The sequence below is a fragment of the Pseudoliparis swirei genome, chromosome 3, assembly GCF_029220125.1.
Source record: "Pseudoliparis swirei isolate HS2019 ecotype Mariana Trench chromosome 3, NWPU_hadal_v1, whole genome shotgun sequence".
In the NCBI taxonomy this organism is placed as follows: Eukaryota; Metazoa; Chordata; class Actinopteri; order Perciformes; family Liparidae; genus Pseudoliparis; species Pseudoliparis swirei.
In genome coordinates this window covers 11,812,046-11,836,530 of record NC_079390.1, presented here as the reverse complement: position 1 = coordinate 11,836,530, position 24,485 = coordinate 11,812,046, and the positions used below count along the sequence as shown (strand labels likewise).

Here is a 24,485-nt window from a genome sequence, read left to right as displayed (position 1 = left end):
TGCACGGAAAACAGAGAAGGACTCGGTTGGGCATATGACTCGATCCGCACCAGCGGGTCAGCCAAGTTTCCGTCAGACAAAAGATGTTACAATCCCGCATGTCCCGTTGGAATCTGATCCTTGCCCTAAAATCATCCATCTTATTTTCCAGAGACTGGACGTTAGCAAGAAGGATGCTGGGCAAAGGTGGACGGTGGGCTTGAACTCTCAGTCTGTTCCGAATTCCGCTCCGTTTCCCTCGATGTTTTCGTCGTCTCCCCGTAGTAGCGGCTCCACTGTTGTTGCGGTTCGCTCGTACAATCTCCGCCGGCCACGCTGGATCGATGGAAAAAGTGGACAAAAACCCTTGTTTTGCGCAAAAGTTTATGTCCAAAAGTGTGCTGCGGTCGTATGTTGTTAGTGCCGATGTGTTTGTGGCAAAGAAAATATTAAAAATAAACACAAAAACTAAAAGAGCGCACAATCTCCGCGGAGCTGCCGCGACGGCGACTGGACACAGCCGCGCCATCTCTACTCTCTTGTGTGCTTTCTATGCTTTGAGTGTAAACAGCGCTCCTCACAAGTATTTGGAACATTGTGGTGCAGTTCAGCCTCAACGAGCAACGCACTGCTCTTTGATTGGGCTTTCTGCGGTAGCATAGCAACAATTGCCTGTCCGTCTGCTTCGAGGTAGTGCTTCAGAGCCGTGCGCTTTCAAAGCCTCCAATCTCATCACTGCGGTCAATGAATGGTGTGATGTACATTGAAGTCGAACCTTCATTTTCTCAAAGCTTGCCAGGTGTACTGTTGCACAGCGGGGAGGTGAGCTCTTGCAGCGCTGCTTTGAGCTGCCAGTGTGATCACAGTGTACGATTGCATGGTGAACAGTGGATGATCATTAAGTTTAGTCCTCCTATACAGATTCAAGCTGACTCACCTGCCTTCAAACTCCCATATACAGAACCTAGCACGGTGCTTGCATGGATCACAACTTTGAACTAGACTCTGACTTTATAGTCAGATAATGCCGTCGTGACTCAGATGGTCAACTAAGCTCCCAACTTTGAGAGGGGTTTGGCTTTTGTCCGGGGGGAATCGAGAGAACTGAAAAACACCTGTGGGTCTTACTACTGTCCAACCTTGTGCCTCATTGCATAGGTTTTGGTTTCCTCTTGGGCTCACTTCATGCAGCAGTGTGTTGTCACGACAACTCCTCCATCAGCAATGAATAGCTTCAAAATCTGATTGGCCACCGCAGGTGCCACCCCATTGTTCTAAACTAGGATTGGCTAAGTGCCCTGTCGGAGGTGGGATCTTAGTCAGAGGCAACCGTGACGACTTAACCAGACTTTTGTTTTCTAGGTGCAATTCCAGATTGGTGGCAATGCGCTGGGGCAGATAAAGTATAGGACCTTTATATTTAGATTGTATGTGTTTGTTAGGCACGTTTATCTTTTTTAATTTAAAAATAAAAAATCTGAAAGATGCTGGACGCACTACTGTGCATCCACTCCAGGTATGTCTGGGCTTGGTAACACAATACGGGAACGACAAAGGTCAACAAGTTCAGAATTGAGTCGGACCAATATTTCCGTCTGTCTCTCCGGGCAGATTTCCCGCTCTGATTTCCAAACCAAAGTGAGACAGCTGTGATAGCGCTTTAATTCAACCAGTAAAGGAGAGCGCTCTCACAGTGAGTTGGACTAAACATTAACTTGAGCTGTTGTTTCACCTCATGGTTACAGACTGCCCTGCCTTACATTGAACCTAACTTTGATTGTGGTCTCTAATCAAAGGGAGTACGCAAAGTCCCACAACACATCAGCGTTAAGCGAACCCTCATTAAGTCAGCCCCTTTTATGAAACACACATATTCACTTATCTCACTGATGGTGCAGTTGCCTGAAGAAAGGATGAAACATGTTAAAATATCTTTAAACACATCCGGTAAATATATCATCTGTTACTTAGCGGATTGGGGTGTGTGACGGATATGAACAGCAAGAGGAACAGGGAGTGACTGGAAGGCACCAATGCATTAACCATGTGATACTATTTATATCATAGGAGCATTGGTTACCCAGTAACTCACGTGTGTTATGCAACATATGAATGGAGCAAGAAAGAGCATGGGGCTGGGATCTCCTTGTCATAGATGCCAATTAAAGGGAATTGCAGTAATCAGGGAATGCTGCGAACAGGAGCACTATTGAGAGTGAGAGCGACTATGGCGTAAAAACACGGACTGAGCATGCACATACATTAAAGCATGGTGCCACATAGGCTCTAACTCCATATTGCACACTGCTCTACTCTGACTCTCACTAACATAACCTATGGGGGATGGACCGACTACACAAAATACATGTATGGACAAAGTCTGCTTTTTCAGCAATTATTCAGCACACAATTACTGTTGCCTTGGCACCTATATATGAATAAACTGATTAAAAAACGAGAGTACGTCAAGCTAGTTTATTCTCAAATTGCCTGGTGATTAATTTGCATTTAAATCACTGAATCCCATTTTGAAAACCAATGTGGTGCTAGTTAAGTATCTACGATGGATTAAAAAGGTGAAAGCCGACTGAATTACTAAATTTACAAAGTTGCAAACAAACATACATTATTCTCTCCATGTTGGGACTGGATGAAAATCACTGGAGTGGGTGTTTCACTTCTTCAAAAACAAGGGTTGTTAATATTTCTTTACGATGTTTATGTTAATGATCATTTTTTTCACATCCCATTTCAAACATAAGGAATTACCACTCGCCAAAATTATGTTAAATATAATGAATGGTGTGTCCTGTTAACCGAGCTGCTGAATAAATGTTATTCGATTCACTGAATAAGTGGACAGGGTGCAGGTGGCCACTCAGTGGCTGCTAAGAGGCTTCAGCACTGAAATATATTTGCGTTGATCATTAACAGTTTTGGCTCTGTTGAAGATGCATAATATTATAGGTTAGGTAATATAATGGTATTAATATTATTATTTGTAATAATTATTTCGAATGCAGAATAAAGTGAAGGCGACGGTTGGCTAGTGAACAAATGGCTCGCTGTTGAAAAGAATAATATTCAATCCCTACTAACCCAAAAGATCCACATCGAATGTAACTGACTAATGTTGGTCGGTATAGCAACTGGAACATTAAAACACATTTTAAAGTTCACCTTTATGATCTATTGAGGGTGTTTTTAATGTTCATTATTTAGTTTTTAGAGTAAATCTCATAAGAAATGGATGACATGAAATATAAATCAAGAGCATGGAAAATATACAGACCCTCCCTTTCAGATCATCCTACATGGTGTTTTATCGGACATTCAGTCACCATTAAGTGTGATTTAGAGAGAGTATCATTGTATCTGATGTTCAGAAGTTCAGAATACCTAAAGCGGACATTGCAACTCATTTAAGGATTTGATTTGTCTTTTTTGTTTGTCTCTCAGAGAAAAGACAGAAAGCATTGGGGGAGGAGCCATAGACCGCATGGAGACGAGGACGTCATGGTGTACCTGAACAACACGTCCTCAATACAGAGCTGGAGACAAATGACATGATGTTCTTTAAATATCTGAATGTTTGTTTGTGTGTGATGTATTATTTTTGTGCGTTTCCGTTGCCGCTGGAGAACCACAGGGAGACTCATCTGAAGCCACCGCCTCCGAGACGAGATGGATGCTGGACAAAGCCACAGAGGAAGAAAGACCAGGAAAGCATCCCATTCTCTTAATACTTTGATTTTAGTTTCAGATTGTCTTTGTGTGTGTTTTATGTATATTTATCTGGCAATTTAGCCTTTTTCTTGTGGATGGAAGAAGGTGGTGAATGGAACAAGGGGAATTGCATAGTCTGTGTCCGACTACCTGGACATGAACGTTTTTATTCATCTTTGATTTGTATCTTATCTTATTATTTGCTATATGTGTTACTTAATGATTGGACTGGTAGACAGTGAAGGTCTCCATGTTGATAGTTTGTGACTTAAAGGACCATAGATATAATTGCATGTAAGTCATGTTTGACTCCTTTCCATCATCCCACAAAGCACATTGTGATTACGTGATCAGATTATCAATGTATGACTCAATATAGCTATCTGTGCTTTGCCTTGTACAAGGTTTTTATATATCTTGCATTAAAAAGGGTGTAAAAGGTCTGTTTGAAAGGTGTTCAATCAGGCTTGGTTCTTGCAGCAGGAGAGACTTTATATGTTCTGTAAATGTTTGATGTCCAGACTGCTGAATGAACAAAGGGACTTGAAGGGCCTGCAGGAGACCAGAACTGGAGCCCATGGAACAAACACCGGGAACTCAAATCAGCTAATCATAGTAGTTTTAGTCATAGTTGGAGTTGCTGTAGCCATTACAGTTGTTGTTGTTGTTGTTTAATAGCTGTTGAAGTAACATTTGTATTATTAGTTGTTATAGTTATAATAGCCATAAAAATGTCACAGTATAGCATTCCATTCAAATGTCATAAATATTCAAGAATAATTTTGCATTGCATGCTATAAAGTGTCAAAAAGGTATGAAAGTGTCAAAATATGTTACATGTATCTCTCGCACGTGGGTTATGCTAAATAATACTGATACCTCTCAAGACTGAACGCGGAAGAAAACTCCCTGAACACAGAGCGTAGATATGAAGGCTAATGTAAGGTTGTGTTAAAGACCTCTCTCTCTCTCTCTCTCTCTCATCCATGAAGGGGACTAACGATCCTGCCTGCTAAAGAGACTAAAGCTGTGGTCAATTGGCTGATTAGGGGCGGGGCTGGATATGGATAAGAGTCTGGGGAAGCCAGCCAGACGACCCTGTGGGCCGGCTACGGATACAATCTGTGTGTGCGTTGATGCTGTTTTAGTCGCGCTATGGGCCAGGCGCTGGATAGTTTGATGGCGCGATTACCTGTTATTAGAAATAAATATAAGGATTCTTACAACTGTTGTTCTCTTATTCTGAAAACTGAAATAACTGGCAGTTACTCTAATAGAATTAGGAAGTAAAATAAAGGGTCTATGACTATTATTAATCGCTACTTGCAATTAGCAACACAACATTATTTGGTCACAGAATAGAAAACAATAAACAAACTTGTATGTACCTCTTGAGGATCACACCAGTTCAAACCATAGGATAACTGCTCGTCAGTCACTAAGTTATGAACATTGCTCGAACAGATGTCTAAAAGATTATTTGGATACAGGAAGTTGCGCATGTCTTCCAGAGTTCAGGCAAATAACACATAGCCTATTGTTGTCATCAACACATAAATACTGTTAGTCTTCAGGCTTTTGACCGTATGGTAAATTTAACGTCTAAGTGCGTATGAGTTGTGTTTCAGTGGGGGAGGGTCTCTCACGGTCAGCTGTCCGAGTTGAAGATGTTTTCCCTTTATCCTCCTACAGAGTGAAAGGCAACGTGTATGTGATACGAAAGCGTTATATATTATGCTGAAAGACGTTACGTGGAATGGGAACTAAAGTGAAATTGACTTTTTCTAGGAACATGGAGAGCTATTAAAGACTCATCTTGGATGAACAGGACATACAGATAGTGTCTCTGGATGGAAAACCACAAACTATTGAATGCATGTTGAAGTATGATTTGAATGTTATGAAGACCCTGACTTCAATAATGCCCCCTGCGACCTTGATGACATAAGTGACTTGCCAGCTACAACAGCAACTGTGAAGGTCATTCCATTGCTGGTGACTGCCTCCACCACCAGCTTGTGTGATGCCTCCAATTCCTCTGATGATACAGAGATTCTGTCCACACACAGCTCATCACCATCGACAAGACAAGAGCGATGAAAGTTTTTGGACTTTCCAAATCTCTCAGTTGATGTGAAGACGGGCTAATCTTGCATGTCTCCGAGAGCAGACATACCTGAATGTACCAAGTACATGAAGCATTAGCAGTATTTTGGGAACGCCGGCAAACAAGTTGAAATGGCATCAAATGGCCTCAAAAGGTGAAAACGGTATGAGGTAAGTGACCTACCAGACCTCCCTGGTGGTCACGATAAAGTTGTGAGACTGGGAGAAAGCTCCTGGTTGAAAAAATAAAAAAGACCAACCCCAGTGGAACTGTGATTGCATCAAAGATGGACCAGAGCTTCTCACTGTGGGGACGGGAGATTGTGGAGGCTGGACCTCCGGTGACAACACTGAAGGAGCGGTGGCCAGGTCTTTTTAAAGAGAGCCAAGTAAGACTACAAAAGTTGCATTCTCATGTTAATTTACCTAAAGTTGGTGGATGTATTACGCTTGCATTGAGCAGCAAATACCATGATATGGGGAAGAATCCCAACTATCACTTTAATTTCTCCTTTGCCAAATATCAATATCAACTTAGTTTTCATGAACAGCGTAATGATGTAGCTCCTGTTTGCAAATTGGTTTTCAAAAAAGTCCACAATGGTCCAAACTGATTTGGTCTCTTTCCCTGCTGTGTGTTCGAGGTGTTTGCAGAGTTTAACAGGATATCCACCACAGACCTGCAGAATGAATGTTTTTAATGCTGTGGACCGATACGCATCACACTTTGTCACAATCTTCAAGTCCAAGAAAGAAAGTGTTAGAGACGTTGGCTAAGTTATTCCAGCAAATTGATTCACGGGTAAATCCGTACTGTCAAACAATTGTTCCGGTGACACTCGTTTCATTGTCATGTTGACAAATGGCTTTGTACTGTCAGATTTGAATGTTGCATAACATTGAACTTTCTTTAATAATCATGCACTTCTAGAAATCAAATGTGACGTCAATGCACGCCCCCGTACTCGGAGGCCTCCCTGTTCTACTTGGTAATGATACCAGTAACTTCTACCCCACCTACTTTGTAAGTTCTTATAATTACATCTAATCCTTAACATGTGTGTGAAATTGTCAGAATTAGCATATGAATTCTTGAGTTATGGCCAGAGTTTTGTGTTTTGTGAGTTCACAGCGACCTTTAAGCAAATTTCATCCGTAAGTCCAAGTGGACTGGACTGACTTAGTGACAGACAACCCGAATAATAATCATAACATAATGCCATAAGCCAAGGCTCATGCCAGCTTCACATGAGCTAGGCTAGTAGCATCACCCAGAAGGTGAAGCAGCGACAGAACTAACTCTGTTTGCAGTCCATGTCACTGGTGCTAAGCCCGTTTGCCATGACATGGTTGTGTTTTTTGCACAAGAGTTACACTCGCTAGTTCAGGCTAACGGGCATGGCAATGAATCATGAGGAAGACTTCAATAATTAATTTCATTCCTCTTCTTTACTGGGCATCTGTAAACTGGTCAAAACTGTTTTAGGTTCACGAATGTTGATACAACTGCTAAATTCATGTGTGTGTGAAGTGAAAACATTACAGGCAAGACTGGAAGGCAGTGTAGGCGGGCCATATGACAGTGATCATTTACATTTCCTTGTTGTAATGTTGTTCTTGTTTGGTCCTACACAGGATTGTGACAGTGATGGTGCCTGGATGTACCTGTTGGGGTGCTGACTGCCATCAGTGAAGATGTGCCTCTCTCTATAAATCAACTCCCCTCCTCTTCTCTCTGTTCACAAATTCTCTCAGCTCTGCCATTCGTTTGCATGGCTTTATACCATAGCTATGCTGATGACACCCAACTGATCTTCTCGTTTCCACCGTCCGAAACACAGGTGGCGGCGCGAATCTCTGCCTGTCTGACCGACATCTCTCAGTGGATGTCTGCTCACCACCTGAAGATCAACCCTGACAAGACCGAGCTACTATTCCTTCCAGGGAAAGGCTCCCCCACCCATGACCTGACTACCACCTTCAACAGCTCTGTGTTGGCCCCTACCCTGACTGCCAGGAACCTCGGGGTGACACTCGACAGTCAACTCTCCCTGACGGCCAACATCGCTGCGACGACGCGTTCCTGTCGGGACATGCTGCACAACATCAGGAGAATACGGCCTCTTCTTACTCAGAAGGCGGCACAGGTTCTGGTCCAGGCTCTGGTCATTTCACGCCTTGGCTACTGCAACTCCCTCCTGGCTGGTCTACCTGCTAAGGCCATCCGACCTCTGCAGCTCATCCAGAATGCAGCAGCTCGACTGGTCTTCAGCCTCCCGAAATTCACCCACACCACTCCGCTCCTCCGCTCTCTCCACTGGTTACCGGTGGCTGCCCGCATCCGCTTCAAAACACTGGTCCTGGCGTACCGTGCTCTAGACGGATCGGGCCCCGTCTACATCCGGGATATGGTCACACCGTACACCCCGGCACGTTCGCTCCGCTCGGCAACAGCCAATCGACTTGTGACTACTGCACCTCGAGCTAATCACTCTACATCCAGACTGTTTGCTGTCCTGGCTCCTCAGTGGTGGAACGAGCTCCCCACTGACATCAGGACAGCAGAAAGTCTCTACATCTTCCGCCGGAGACTGAAAACACACCTTTTCCGACTATATCTGGATTAAAACACAGATGTGCACTTCAGTGGCACTTAAATAGCTCTTACTTATGGTACTTTTGTAGTTCGACTATGTTGAGGAAATGTTACTTCCTGTATTCTTGTTGTTCTTAGTTTGTATTCTAGGTTGAAATGTACTTATTGTAAGTCGCTTTGGATAAAAGCGTCTACTAAATGACATGTAATGTAACTCCACCTTGACCTAGTGTCTTCTGCCATCATTATTGAGGGAGGTATTGTAATGGTTGATCTCCTGAACCAACCTCGCACACTTTGCCTCTTATTTGGGCTCTATGCTTTACTCTTGGACTACCCTAAAGCCATGAAAAACACTTCAAACTTCATTCAAAGAGTGATGATTGGCTTGGGACAGGACACACTCCCACCAAAACTGCAAACTCATAAAAACCTCCTGTCGAGGTAGAATGTAAATAAGCGTGAGTTTTGACGTTTTGCATTAGATCAAGGATAAAGGATGTTTGAAGCACTTAAGTTAGACAAGTAACATGAACGTGGTCGTTTTAAGGCAATCGGTTTGCATGATTTTAACAAGTAAATTGTACTGTTAATGTTTTAGTTGCAGAACAAGTAACACTAGCTGGCCCAACTTAAATACATGTGTTGTTTGGAATACACACAAAGTATATTTCACTTGAAAGAATTTAGTTGTAAGAAATAGTAATTTCAAGTAGGCTATACTAGTCACAAGTACATCTTGAGTAAAGTTGTAAGTACTCCTGACTCACCTTTATTTAGTTACTTAAACTAAATAAGCATGTGTTGATAGATATTCAACTTTACTTGCTTGTAACAAGTTCCTTTTCTTGATTATTTTAAGGCAATCGGTTTGCATGCTTTTTTTAAAGTAATGTGTATTACATTTAACAGTGTTAGCAGAAAGGAAGACACATAATAGATCCCCCTTTTCCGCTTTTTCCATTATAAGTTCACGATTGCAGATTCTAAAGACTACTTCAAATTATTTCCAAAGTGGTTAAAGACACCTTTAAACTTTTGCTACACAACAACAACATCTAGATTTGAACTCTGGACTGAAGTGAAAAGCCGAGGCAAAAAACAAAACAAATACGCGCACAAACTATTCTGCACAAATAGTCTTTAAGAACTAAACTGACTTAACTCAAAGTCCACGAGCTAACCTTTCTCAAAAGCTTTCACACACATCTCAAGGTCTACTTTGACGGGTATGTTTATTTAAGAAATTACATTATGTGGCATAAACACTTTAAGTTTAGGGTTAGGCAGGAAAACCACTCCGTAAAAAACATCAGGGTTTAGCCTCATTTATGTACATAAACAATGTGAACCTTTCACAAATGTAACTTCCCAATCCGGCTGTGAAAGCGTGGAGACAAATGTCTTCACTCTTGTGATGCAACAAGTAGTCTGTGATCTCTGAAAGCCAGTGTGTGTGTGTCTTGCAGATCATGTTATGTTAATTGCTCTCCCTTGGGTGCCAGGTCACGGTCAGTCATGGTGTTGCTTTTTTGATGCACTGTATGTAATTGCAATGCCATTTCTTTTTGAAAATGTCCAAATGATGTCAGACTTATGATTGGGGGATTGAGTATTGTCATGTTCAAAGGCCATGCCTCATCCGACGCTCGAGCACTGAAAAGCCAAAATACAAATGTATAATAATTCAACTTTTTTTTATTCTTCTTCTTTTAGATCGACGCCCAATAAGTCATACAAAAAAACATTATAATCAATACAGAAAACATTAAAGAAAGAAAACATATTTATTTGCCATCTTCAGTGCTGTGACATCCCCTGTGAGAGGGACAATACTCATATGGGTATGGATGACATAGTCCAAAGCAACAACTACATGTTGAGTATAACATGTTTAAAATATATATAAGCCCTGGACTGATTGATTCTTCACAGTGGCTCTGGGCTCTGACAGTGATGGTGGTGATGAGGAGTATAGCACAATGATGATGAAGCAAATGTGTAGTGTGAGTATAATATCCTGGACACGCCACATTTCTTTTACATGTATTATTGTCGGCTAAGAGCCCCCCCCACACACACACACACACATCCCTATCATAACAGAAATGGCTCCATGGTACATCAGCTGCTGTCAGCTTTTGTCCCACTGACACTCCAGTGGTGACAGCATCGGGTCTACTCCTTTAAATGAGCCTTTGCGCAGAGCCTTCGAATCACCACAACTGCATCAGTACTGGCTGGGTTGCTTAGCAACTGGACAGCACAGAGATCCCTGAAGAAAACCTCATCCTCTGTATAAAACACGAGCTTGTGGGATTCTTCAATTGTGGTGTGCGCGTTAGCAGTTTCCAGTGAGGACGTGCATGCTTCAAATACACCGGCGCCAGTCCTGGGTCGCCGTGAGGAATTAAACGAATAGAAATAGATACACTTAAAACCACGCTGTGTGCGCGCGCGTGTTTTGGGGTGCTTACGTGCCGCGTGCGCGTCTCTCTGTATGCGCGTGTTTCCAAAAGAATTGTAGGCAAAAGTGGAAGAAATGCACGAAAACGCACCGGCACACACTCCCAGCATCCCAATGGGTGCTCAGAGAGAATAGACAGACGCGACTCAGTGCATGGACACACTGTCGCTAAGGAATTCACCGTAGGTGTCCCCCCCCTCCCCCCGCCTCTCCCACACGCCACCGTTCTCCCCCCCCCCCCTCCTTCAGTAGACTAGGACATCATTTTAATTTCAACTAAGAACTCCAAAAGACAATCGAAAGGAGTCCAGATATCCTCGGCATATCTCTTTGGACTGTTGCGCGTCTGTCATTTGCTCGGTGTGTCGAGGAGAAGCGGCGCGGACCCACATGAACGTGTTGAAACGCCATTCGACGTTGGACAGCGGAGGCAAATGGACTTTTTCAAATAGGTACGCTATCTTTGACATACCGACTCCGTGGTACACGCACTGTCTATAAGGGGGGCATCCATATTTCCCGGTGTCTAAATTGTTGTGTTTTTTTCCCACCAGAGGAGTGATATAGCCTGCTCTGACGTCTGCATCAGATATTACCCAGTGATTTTTCAATGTGCATTTTCCCCTCAGTGACTTTGCGCTGATCTACATCATCAGCAGCAGCGGCAACGGGGGTAGGGGGGGGGGGGGAGAGAAGAAAAAAAAGGGAATGAAGATTTCATTTTTCTTTTTTTATACCCACCGCTCCCCTTCAGCCGACCAGCCTTTCCAGCTCAAAAAAATATCTTTTAACAACATCACGTTGTGGAATAGTCTGGCGCCAGAGCATCGCTGGAACCATGCCTCTTCTGCAGATTTGGACTGGGAGATTTCATCCACCGATTTGATCATCAAGAGGCTGCTGCTCAGTCATTCATGCCAGTGTTTGTTTTTTTAAGGGGAAGAGTACTTGTCATCACTTTCAAAAGTATTGTGTGTGCTGTTTTTTGAGCAAGATGTCTGATCTTCTGGTGTTGGTCGAGGGGCTCTGTGACCTGCACGGATTTCCATAGCCGAGGAAAACAGCGGGGGCCAATTACGAGATAAAAAAAAATCAACAACCGAAGAAGCCTATTATAATGAACACATCGCATGCGTAGATGTAGGTTAGTTTCTTCGGCATTTTTAAAAGGCAAATTTTTTTAAATTGCCTTTTTTTACTTTGTGAATTTTCTGGAGGACCACTGGACTGGTTGGATTATAGAAACTATATCTAAGGATTTGTGGAGATGTTGGGTCGTCAAGAAGATAAATTATGTGGAATTTTCTCTGCTCTGGCGGCTTTGTCCTTCTTCTTCTGCTTTGTTCAAAGGTAAGAAAACGTCGCCTTGACCAAAACAATAAAACAATAAATTCCTGTTCACACTAACAGACCTTATTGTCGGTCAATAAATGGCTGAGATGTGTCAAATCGCATAAACAGGGCACCCAGGCCTACTTATTAGGGGCATTACTGCCGATATATGCTCTATTAGACGGTGCTGTGGCGCGCGCGAACGTAAAAACATGCGCGTGCACCGTATCAAGCCTATTGTGAAACGTAACTCCAGATATCAAAATGGGGATGTGTACTGGAAACGGAGACTCTCATTATGATGATGTCCAGAGTGACAGCCCTCATAGGCTATGGTGGCCGATGATTAGCTGATGGGATCAATCAGCCGACAGTCGATTGATTACTCCAGGGTAAAAGCAGCCAGATCTGTCTGTGGCAACACATGTCCGGAAGCTTACTTTATGTATTCATCTCTAACAACGTAAATCCTATTCATATAATTAACCTGGTTGTATAGACCATAACCAAATCAATTACAACCCCCCCCCCCCCCCCAAAAATAATCCCTCATCGGCTGTTGTTTTTAAAACAGGAGGGAGGGTGTCCGATTTAACGTTTCAATAAATACGGTTTTGTCTCGTTTTTTAAGATGTTTAGCCTACAGTATGAATAACTGCACAGGCCTTGAAGAACATCATCACAGTCCCCAATCTCCAGATCAGTCCCTTTATTGTTTTGTTTTTAAAGGCACTGATACATATCCCTCATGGCCCACTCCTTTTCCTGGGCTGCAGCAACCTGCAGCCTCACTTGTAAGATTCAGGTGCTCAGGGAGAAGTGGGTTGCACTTCTTCTTTTTTTGGGACGTTCTGATCCCATTGCATTAACCCAGCATTTCGAAAGAAAGGGGTGTGATCCTGCATGTGTTTCAGGTGTCATTGATAGTCTTCTCGTAATGATGCACTCAGGTGTCAAACGCACAAGTCCTGTAACCGGCAAGCTTGATGAACAGCTGTACTACCTATGCGCTAATTGAACAGAGCTTCCCTGACTGAGCCGAGGACTTGTGCCCCTATCAGGGGAGCAATTTTAACCCACTTCCTCCTCCTCCTCCTCCTCCTCCACACGCTCATTCCACAGCCTCCCCGTAACAAGGAACCTCAGGTGGATAGCCGGTCTCGGTCAGGTGATGCAGGTCATGGCACCAATGTTATAAGTGTCAGTCAGACTAGTGCGAGCGATGCGTTCCTCCCGAGGATAGTCTGCCTTCAGTCCAGGCTCAGCCCAGTGGAGCTTGTGCCTCTGACAGCACAGAGGGAGGCTGTGTTTAAATACATGGCCCACGAATAATATGGCCCATCTACTTTACTCAGGCGGAAAAAACAACAACTTTAACGTTGTTACTTTTAATGCCACTTTTTTGAAGGACCCACATCAATAAAATGCTTGACAGGTGGATTACATCCTTTAACCTGATTAGATTAATACACTGGAGGTGTGGTACAGAGGGGGGACATGCATAGACAAGGCACATTGCTTAACCTTCCCCATGACAACACAACAGTCAACATGCTTATAAATATATTTGTCTGCCAACTGACTATAAAAAGCCCCCCCAAAAAAAACATTTGCTAAAATATATTTGTGTGGTGAATGTTTATTCTTCTGTGAATGTGGTTAACACCCATGTGAAAGATTCAAACTAAAGTTGACTTAAATTTAGGATGAAATAGATTAAATATGATGACTTTTGAGGAAAAAGGAATCGTGGATGAATGTTTGTGTTGGGTGTTGTTTAATGCATCCTAACTCCTTATTCCCTTTGGTCAAATCCTCACCACGTTGGCGTTAGAGCTTCCTCTTCCAACGTGTCATTAATGTTGAGACCAGAGAGCAGGTGCAGTCATCATTTATCATACAGTTGGTGAGCTGGAGAGAAAACAAAATATCTATGACAAAAGTATCAGACAGTCTTCATCTTTCTCCCACCACTTAAATGGCTCTTACACTTGTGGTTTGTCCCCTCAGCTCTTACACTGGAAGCACCGGAATGTCTCTGGCCAAGACCACCGTGGACAAGTTGCTGAAGGGATATGACATCCGTTTAAGGCCTGATTTTGGAGGTAGGTGTCGCGGCTCTGTCCTTTTTGGGGTCTCTGCTGTCGACGGTGTGTGCACAATGATACTCACGAGTCATCCCTCTGAAATCTGTCGGAGAACGGGGGCCTGTGGCAAAATACAGGGGAAGGCTTTGATGTGACTGCTACCGCGTCATTACGATGCATCTATTCGCATATCGAAGATGGCTGCTCCTCGAGAAGTGGGCCACACATGGAGAAGAGCAGTCAAACATAGTGCATGGTCTTTGTTTTTTTTAATACGAAGGACGGTGAACATATTGATTTTTGATACCTTTGTGATTTTTGCAGGACATGGCAGTGCTTCTGAGCATTTTATCTGCAAATCAGGGAAAGCACTTTTGCCCCATTAACTTTTATTGGAAATTGTGCATCTTTTTACATCCACTCTTAAGAATAATGGATAATTAATTATTTTGAGAATTTGAAGGCGTGGGAGAACAACTCATTAGTGTATGTCATTCGGGCTGATTGTTTTGCTGAAACGATTCAGCCACAATAGATGTTAAGCAATATTAAAAAGAATATTTCTTTTAACAGCATACTAGCCTGATGGCTAATGATGTATGACCACCAATGGGCTACTTAAATCTAAAATTAAGGGTTTCCAGCAAAACTATTTTCGCAAATTGAGTTTGGCACTTTGGTATCATTGTGTAGGATTATCTTCAAAATGAAGCTTCCTGTTTCATGGTTCAAACATTGGCAGCCGGGCCCTGGTCTGTGCGAGGCCACTCACTGAAGACGTCATAACACAACTCTGAATGACAGCCGCACTGATGGCTCTAATTGAATACAGTATATGATTGTATCTATTAATTTCAGCACCAGCGTTTTTATTTTTTGCTGGTCATGTGCTTCAAAACTTTGTGTTCAGGAAAGCTTATTGCTACATTAAAGAAAACCCCAAAAACACAACACAGAAGGCTTTTTACTTCCAGGGAATGTTATGCGAGTGTGATATTAATTTAATGAGAGTCTGTCACCGCTTGAATTTGCTCGAGCTCTTTAGTGTTTCATATAGACAAACACAGCTATCCAATATGTAAAAATGTCAACATGCTGAAAAAACCTACTTTCAAAATTGAGAATAGACCATTGTTCAGCCACAATTAATTAAAATTGTAGTCATAAATAACAGACGTGACCTTCAACTTATTAAAAAAATACATTTTAATGAATGATAGATAGAGATAACGTTGCATGACTCACCTACAAAATATCTGAATGTGCTATGCAGTCAGTTTATTTATAAAAAAGCATTTAACAAATCATATAATGATTACATGATACACGATGACGTTCATGGCCTCAAGAACTTCACATACATAATTCACTCTGGCAGGTTGGCTTTTTATGTGAAGCTAAAAAACATTTTTAAATTTGGAATATTTGATCTTTTTCAGGTTTAAAAGTACATCAGTTTACATTTCTTTTGACATAATTTGGCCTCTTACTATTATTATGATTATTATTACTATTATAGATTCAATCTAGTTTTTGGCTAATACATATGTACTATCCCCAGCATCTTCTCTAAACAGGCTTCATGCAGCAGCTTGTCAGTCATGCGACCACATCACACTTTATGAGAACGAGAGCAAGCAGTGAAAAGCATATAGCAGGTGCGCCTCCTCATATAACCTTCCTCTGGTTGGGTGCTCTGGCAAAAACAGATGCTCTGATGAAGGCGTACGCGCCAAAATGCGTTAGCCTAATGTTAACCATTGTAAAAAATATGTTATAGTTGAGGTTACGTCTTTGAGTGTGTTTCTTCATTCTGTGTTTTTGATCACTGCCATTACAAAGTTGTAACATAGATTCGGTGGAAGGAAATGAGAGCGAAGAAATGTCTCATTCACAACTGTCAAACTGTTGAATAAACAGTAGTTATGAACATTTCAAATTCAATACATTTTCAATTTGCAGCCAATTTCATTGGCGGAATTATCATCCAGTTGCTTTTCTAACATATTCAAACCGTACACACTATTTTATGACAGTTGGCGGCAATTATAACCAATCAAAATGACTTTAAAGATGTTCTTGTCTTCCTCAGTAGCAGTTTTGTAACAGTCAAAGTTAAAGCAGACAAAAATTACAAAATGTGACCAAGAAGTGTTAAAAGTTTGTATCCCATTTTGGTGATAAACATGAATAAAAACACATATGAAAGAAAATTTATTTTTTGTTTATAAAATCACACATAATTAAAAATGCACATCTTGTCCACAGTAAATTATGAAACAATACATTAATTATGATCAGAAGATTGGATAAAAGAGGCATATGCACAGAATATTGATATGTAAACATCTGAAGATATTTCTCAATTCTTTGGTTCCTTACATTTGATAGCAAACAGATAACCGATGGATTAACGACAACAACACCAATTTGTTTCACTTCAACTGTGAGTTCATTAAAATGCAAGAACATACAAGTGGTTTGTTGGTTATAGGTTAAATCATTTTTTGTATTACACTTTGTTATTAGACGGTTTTACACATCTTTAGAGATACATTGACTTACATTTCTTCGTCGATGTTGGCTTCTGAAGTATTTGTTGGCTACTGCGCACTTTTCTCAAGCAGCCTGTGAACGCATTGGAGTGGTTAGAGCAAGTTTTAGAGAGTGAGTATCCCAGGCAGAGAGTAACTGTGCTTTACCCTCAGGCCAGGGGAGCTATAGTCCATCAAGTCTTGATATTCAGTCAGCTACTTCTCCTGTGACACACACTGCTGACGACCTTCAGCTCTGGAGATTTAACAGGGAGGGTCTTAATTTGGCACAAAGCTGGACGTACACTGGACTGTGGCTCCTGACTGCCTGGCTAACACCCATAGTTGAAATCAAAAACATCTCACAGATGTACTTCGCTGGAAAAAATATGTTTGGCAATAAAGATGCCATGTGATTTTACTGATGTGGCCACCAGCATATCAAGGTGAAATACCCACTCTGAAGTCAGTCTATTCAGACCCCGCCCTCGACTACTTATTGGCATGTGAGCCAAACTGGAATTCAAGAAATGGGACCCAGACCCACATTGCAGCTGTCCCAGAATTCAGTATCTTGCAGGGAAAAGATAATTGTACTTTGTTTTGTCATTATAGTTATTAATATTATTTAATTTATTGAAAAAAACGTTTCATTGTAACTTTCCCCTGACTGATGCATCTATTGCAAATGGTGTCTGTTATGATAAATTATTGAGATGTATAGTCAGCAAGATAACCAGAGCATTGCCTACACTGCAAAGAAAGTATATATATTTTTTATTGAGCAATGTTTTCTTTCTTTCTTTACACATTTAAGGTTTAAGAGCGTAAATAAAACTGTATGCATACTAGCATAATATTATTACTGCCTAATACATTACTGGAATTTTAAAGGTGTGCTTTGTCAGGAGAAACGGCACATATGTTTGTGCTACACTCTGCCTTGGTCATTGTAATGTGATTATAAGTTACTGTATTTTAACATTGGGTACTAGAAAGGACATATGGCTTTGATATAACAGTGATTATAATACCTTGGAAAAAGATTATACAGTATGACAGTAATGGGAATTTCGATACAATATTATCATCACAAATAAAATTACAGTGAGTGACCAGCAAGTAGTATGATATTTGACCATATACGTCAAATTCTTTATGGGGTCACATTAAGAGTAAGAGAAAGTGTTTTTATAATGCATTATAGACATAGAAAGTGCCACCGTAAATGTGTCAGTGCTGTTTATCTCCTTTTTAATATTCAACCCTAATGTAATCAGGATGAACATTTTTACTTCCAGTTTCTTATTCTGTAGTTAAACTTTCTCACACTGTCGCTAGCTTTTACTAGATCTGGCAAATGTGTGTAAAGATGTAAAAAGCTTTATTCTACAAGGTGTGCCATATCCCACATGAGAAACTACTATTGGAACCACCGGGATCCAACGCCTTGGTTGGCCAATACCAAAGTTCACAGCAATTCCAATAAGTAAGGCCAGTTTGACGTCTATATTGTGGCATAGTTGAACAACTTGTTAGAGGGTTGAATTGTGTGTTGTGTTTGGTGACATGCTAGACAGGCTGCTCTGAAGAGTGAACGATCATGATAAGAAGAACTGTCTGTTTGGAACGTTCCCTGACTTTCAAGAAAGCAATTTAGATTCATCAAGGAACTTAATGACTGTAAAACATGCTCGCAATATTCAGAGGGGACATGGAGGTGTTTAAATCTTCGGGGTCGTCTCATTTGAGACTGATTTGAGGTATCATCATTCATGATTGGCTCAGAGAGATCTGGATGAAATGGCAAAAAGAAATAATCAAGCAGAGCACCATATACAAAGATACTGTGATGTTCTTAAGAAGGAGCTGGGCCCCCTCGAGGGTTTTAAAGTGAGAAAGCACATCGATCAAGAGCCCACCCCATACTATTACAAGTCCAGCTTGTGCTAAGAATAGAAAGAGTGGGAGCATTTGTACCGTCTGGAGATTATTGGGCCATTGCAAGTTCCCAAGTGGATGGCACCCATTGTATCAGTCATAAAAGTAAAAAATGAACATAAGCCCAAAATTAAAAGCACAAGGATTTGTGTAGAAGAGGCCAAATGTGTGCCACGAAGAGCCAACTGTCTGCTTATTTTCACGCCAACCAAAGAATCCCTGTTGTGATTAATATCCTTGGTTTTGTGGTATTGGCATCCAGCCTCACCATTTTCCATAAGCAGTTCACACACTGTATCGAGGAGGACCTGCTCCTGTCCCAGATGTCCTGTATTGGCAAAAAGCAGTATCTGGAAGACAGACGCAACCTTTGAAGTAAACCACAACACTTGTGAGGAGATACATGAGGATCATCTGAATCCCTCTGGTTTGAAAAGCCGTTCCCAATAGTCTTGTTGGGTGGCCCGACATGGACAAGGAGGTAGAAAACAAAGTAAATCAAAGAATGCTTCTACCGTCGCCTTACACAACTTAGATTTCGGATCAAATATCTGGTTTGGAATTGTGAATGCTCACTGAAAGTAAACTCATGGCCTCACCACAACTAAGGGTCTGCAGTCTAGGCCCTGCATGGTTTAGCAGGGCAATCAGTTCAGACAGTGAAGGAGAGCTTAAGGAGAGGAAGAGGGACCAGGACAGGTTTGTTTTGTGTTCGGCACCGTCTCATGCCAAGGATAAACATGAGCTGCAAGTTTCTTTGAGCTATCCAAAGCCAGAGGGGCCCTGTCTCATTAATGTCAAGACGGCAGACAGGAGGGCCTTCAAATTGCACTGAAACCATCTTCGTTTGGTGACTTATGATGATAGTGTCAGTTTTCCAAAACCTCTACTGGCAGCAAAAGACACTGTCTGCACCAGTGCACCTGGTACCATCAATGTTGTTGCCAGGAGACCAGAGAATGGCAGACAGTTCAGACTTAAGGCTAGAACCTTCTCACAATAACAAACAGGATCTTTTACACCATCAACCCCTGATTGCCAAGAGCCTCCTGCACCTGTAACGTCTCATGTGACACTAAGGATCTTGCAAGGCCGTCACTTGTAAAAAATCTTCCCGTTGAGTTAAACATGTTTTGTTTTTACGGTATTTCTCCTTTTATGGTTGTTAGTTAATCCCCTGTGTACATCTCAGCGACTTGTTTTTCTTTGTGCATGCTCAGGGACATTAATCTACAAGATTTACAGTTTGCTTTGCTTTTCTAGTTTACCCAGCTGAGAGGAGTAAACTGCAGCTGTGGTTTGGTGAATGCCCTGGCAAAGACCTACAGTGGACACAACATGTAGACTCTTGAAATGATTCATCCACAATAGTAAAGGCTTTTAAATAACACTTTCCTTGTGGTTCTGAGATTATGGCGCCTGGATTGCTTTATTGTACAGCTGCCATCGGGATTCTAATGAGTATCACCCAAATGCAACTAATGTGCTCTTTTAAGATGTGGATTACCAGGAAATCTGTTTTCTATTCTAGCACAAATGCATTAGCTATGTAAAGCTTTGCATTTTGTCACACTATTTATTATTAGGATACTTTTTTTCTTTTTGTGGGAAGTTTTTGATGATAAAAAGTTAAAATAACAATATCCTTATAGTTTGACTTAACATCTTTGATGTTATTTTTTGGGAATCAATTCACACTCATGAGAGAACAAAACGTGTCATGCACGAGGAAAGCGACACAGGGATAAACGCTTACACAAAACATTTAGCAACTAACTGGCACAGAACAAGGAGTTGACACAGACTGAATACAAAAGGGAACAAGGCACAGGTGGAAACAATGAGGGCGGGGCTTGCAATCACACAGGAGGGCAGCACACGAGGAGGGAGGAGTCTGAACCGAGAGGCAAGGTGAGTGACAGACAACACAACAGAAACAGACAGTGAACACAGAACTACCCAGAAGGTCCGGGTGTAACACTGGCTACTGAAATCCCTAAGTCTAGAGAGAAAGTTGTCAAGTCGGCAACACTAAAGCCACTCCCCCAAAATGATCATTATGAACATAAACATATCATATGAAATCAAATTAAAATAAGACCAATAAGAGTCCAATGATTGAATTCGAGCTGAATGATTGGACAGGCTTATAAGAGGTCCTTAAACAGCCACAGACACCAGATTTATGTTCTTGCTTTTGTCAGAGATTTATTTATTGCTGTCCAAACCTCGCTTTTTAAAAGTTATTAATGATTTACATTTAAATGCATTTTAATTGAGCTTTTTGTTGCTCATTTAAAAAGATTCAGAGATGTATTATGCTACAGTTCAGTCTAACACTCAGCTGGCCATTTGCTAGAAAGAAGGCCTTATGTATCATGCAGCAATGTTGACAAATATGCGATTTATCATGATAATCACATAAACACCCAAATTCATTGCAACATCGACAATAATGGCTATCTATAAAATAAATTCTCACTTTTTGAATACACAGAAACATGTATGCATTCAGGAGTGCTTGAGGCCATGCATGTCTCTGCATCTATTGATTATTTCTCAGTCGAGCCGTCTTCCATGACAACATAACTACGACTGCAAATACTGCTTCTCCTGGACAACACTGCCCACCTTGAAATATCCAAACCCTCTGAAACTCATGAAACATGGCCTCAACACATGTGTGCGTACATGTTGGCACGGTTGGATGGCATGCTCTATGATCATGAAGTGGTTGTCATAAACGACCCATAAAATGCAACTGAATAAATTTATTAAGTAGAGTAATGAAATACATGACCCAGATAAATCAGTTTCATAAGAGGCCCATTTAATTATTAACCAGTCTCTCAATGCATTTACAAATATGGTGTGTTACCTTGAAGTACACAATTATATAAAAAATGTTTTTATCAGCAACAACATTAATGTTTTGACTGTTTCTTTTCCATCGTGGGGAAGACAGTTATGCTGCTTTGCTGTAATCGTGCTTGACAATATTGTTACCTGTAACATGAGATTTCAAGTTGGACATATATTCTACCAAACTGTACACAGCGATTGTCTTCTCTGCTCTTTACTGCATACAAAGGCTCCTGAAGTGTCTGTTGCTCCACCTAGTAGTATCAGGTCATGTGTGTGTCTTCATCTGGGTATGTGTAAGATCCAGTAAGAGGTTATTTATTACGTTGTGGTGCAGTTTTGCACTCAGGGGTCATGGACATTGCCGATTGGGGTTTGACGGGTTGATCTGACGTTGCTTCTCTCGCTATTATTGATTCGCACAAGGAACTGGAATCATGTCGAGTAATCGGTCATCAGTGGGCAAACTTTTTCAGATTCTATTGATCTCAATATTTAAAAGAACAAAACATATAATTAACGTGACGTCCAGTCAGTTGCAGGAGGTAGCAGGAGCCAGCTCAACCCTAACCTCCGTCTCCCACAGAACATATTTTAAATCAAGCTGTCCTCAGCACAGGAGTGGGTTTTATGATCTCAGCTTCCACCATTAACAAAGCGGGAAGGGTGACATATCACCAATGTCATGAACATGCCATTTCATCCGGCTCAGCTAAGTGCACAACATGTCTGGACTACAAAGAATCGAATTTCTTCAAATCTATATTTACACTCAGCACTAAAGCATTTTATGGATAGTTAAATGCTGCTGGGTTGGGATCACGTTTAAGACAATTAGACATGTATGTATACGATACCAGGCATGGCAAAATATCTGTTAAAAAACAAGTGCTGATCATGAAGAGCTATCAGTGAAGTTGAAAGCCCCTCTCCACTAAATATAGTTGACAAATGTCCAGGGGTCATCTGAAGCAAGCACTTTTGCAATGGTGACTTTGGATGAGCTCGTCGTCTTAGAGAGAATGCCTGGAGAATAAGTCCTTGAATAGTTGATGTACGCAGAACCAAATATATACAATTAAAAACATCAATACTCTTTCTGTCATGAGTAACTATGTAATCCGCTTGCTGGCAAGTCAGCATCAACAAATGAACTGCAACTACAGAGATGAGTTGATTGAACCTGGACTCTGATGCAATGCGTTGCGAATTATACTTCAATTGATTCTATTTCAGGTCGATGACAGTAGACAGCTACGGTCTGCAAAATCATCCAAAACAGTTATGAATAATGCTGTATAGCAGTCGTGATTGCTCTGGAAATTGTATTTGTACTGTATGTAATGTATTTCATGCTATTCAGCTTTTTTTGCAATGGTTGTTGATTATGTCAGCATTTACATTGTCTTTCTCTCCTTACTATACTGAACATGGTAAACAATTTAGATTATCAGCACAAATACGGTTCTCTAAAGTTACTCTCCCTCCATAGTTTGGTGTAATAAACAGCAATACTGGCTTAGTGTGTATTAAATGGTATTCTGTCAGTTGTGCAGCAGAGAGAAAATTAATTTCGCCAAGCATACTGTTGATGTGCATAAACAGGATGACAAAGAAACTGGAGAGCCAGTAAATGTCGAACAGAAGGTGCCGTACGGGGGTGATTTATGGAGTGTTGTCATTTGTTGTAGATAGCCCTGCATATTTTAGAAATCCTTGTGACTTGTGCTCAAAAGTGGAAATCTGTTTTGTGATTATTTTGGATTACTTCAAATAAAAGGCGTTCAAAGGTGCATGTGGAGATGCAAAATGTTTCTGCGCGGGATGTATTACTGAAGGTTCACTCGAGTATTTATAAGGCAAAAAGGACGGAAAAGAATGTGTCCTGTCCTTGGGCTGTAATGTCCCACATGGACATTCAATATGAACATACTCACAAAGTCCTTAGCACTGTCAATGTACTGTAGATCAAGGCATGAGGTATTGGCATCACCCTGAAATAAAAGAAATATGCAATGAGTGGATCACAAAAAAAAACTGAAACACACAACCATATATCAATATAAAATACAGCCTTAAAAAAACATGGAGTTTTCCACAATAACACAAGAACAAAATGGAGCTTTACAAATGGCGCTGAGCTTTTGAATGACATTGGAGGTACAGTAATGTCACCCTGTATGTAGCCAATAAAAAGAATATAACTTCAATGTTGTTATTGTCAAAATACATTTCAATTTTGCACAAGTGAGGGAATTAGAAAATGTGATAACTTAACCACCCGGGTACACTGATTATGTTCCTTTTGTTTGATCAAATGTGCAAAATATGAGAACAAAAGGACTTTGCATGATGTCATTGTCTTTGGTTTTGAGTTTGAAGTTTTTAAAGCCGCATTGCTTCGGTTTGGTCTTGCACAAACTGTACGAGAACGCTGCATATCATTATGTATGTGGACGGTATGGATTTGTAACCTCAGCTCATGTGCTCTCATATGTTCTAACCTCTAATGTTGAAAGCCACATTCATATCTGCACAAAAGCACATCTGTCTCTCGAGGCTCCATAAAGACTGAACTGAGTGTTTATCAAAATGTACTGACGAGGAATCTGACATGAGCCATTAATGGTTCCAACTGAAGGAGCATTAGCGTATGTTTGGCAGTTTCCAGCATCCCGAACATGAAAGAGCATCAAAAGGTGCCAGCCGCACAGGGATGTGAGAGCCTGACTCTCTGTAAGGCAGCTATAGCCATAACCGTAAGCAACTGATCCCCCGGCCATATAGGCGGCATTCATTCCACCACTCCGATGCAGCTCGGTGCCAGTGTCATCAAAGCGTGGTCACCTGTCCCT

At 41.3% G+C, this 24,485-nt stretch overlaps 1 protein-coding gene across 1 annotated transcript in view; it reads left to right on the top strand.

Moving 5' to 3' along the window:
• Positions 1-11,655: 11,655 nt before the first annotated feature.
• Positions 11,656-24,485, top strand: part of gabrb4 (gamma-aminobutyric acid type A receptor subunit beta4) — a 64,872-nt gene continuing 52,042 nt past the window's right edge. Inside the window, exons 1-2 of the mRNA XM_056443621.1 lie at positions 11,656-12,224; positions 14,217-14,311. Coding sequence (XP_056299596.1) covers positions 12,142-12,224; positions 14,217-14,311 — 178 coding nt within the window. The 5' untranslated portion in view covers positions 11,656-12,141. The remainder of the gene's footprint in view (positions 12,225-14,216; positions 14,312-24,485) is intronic.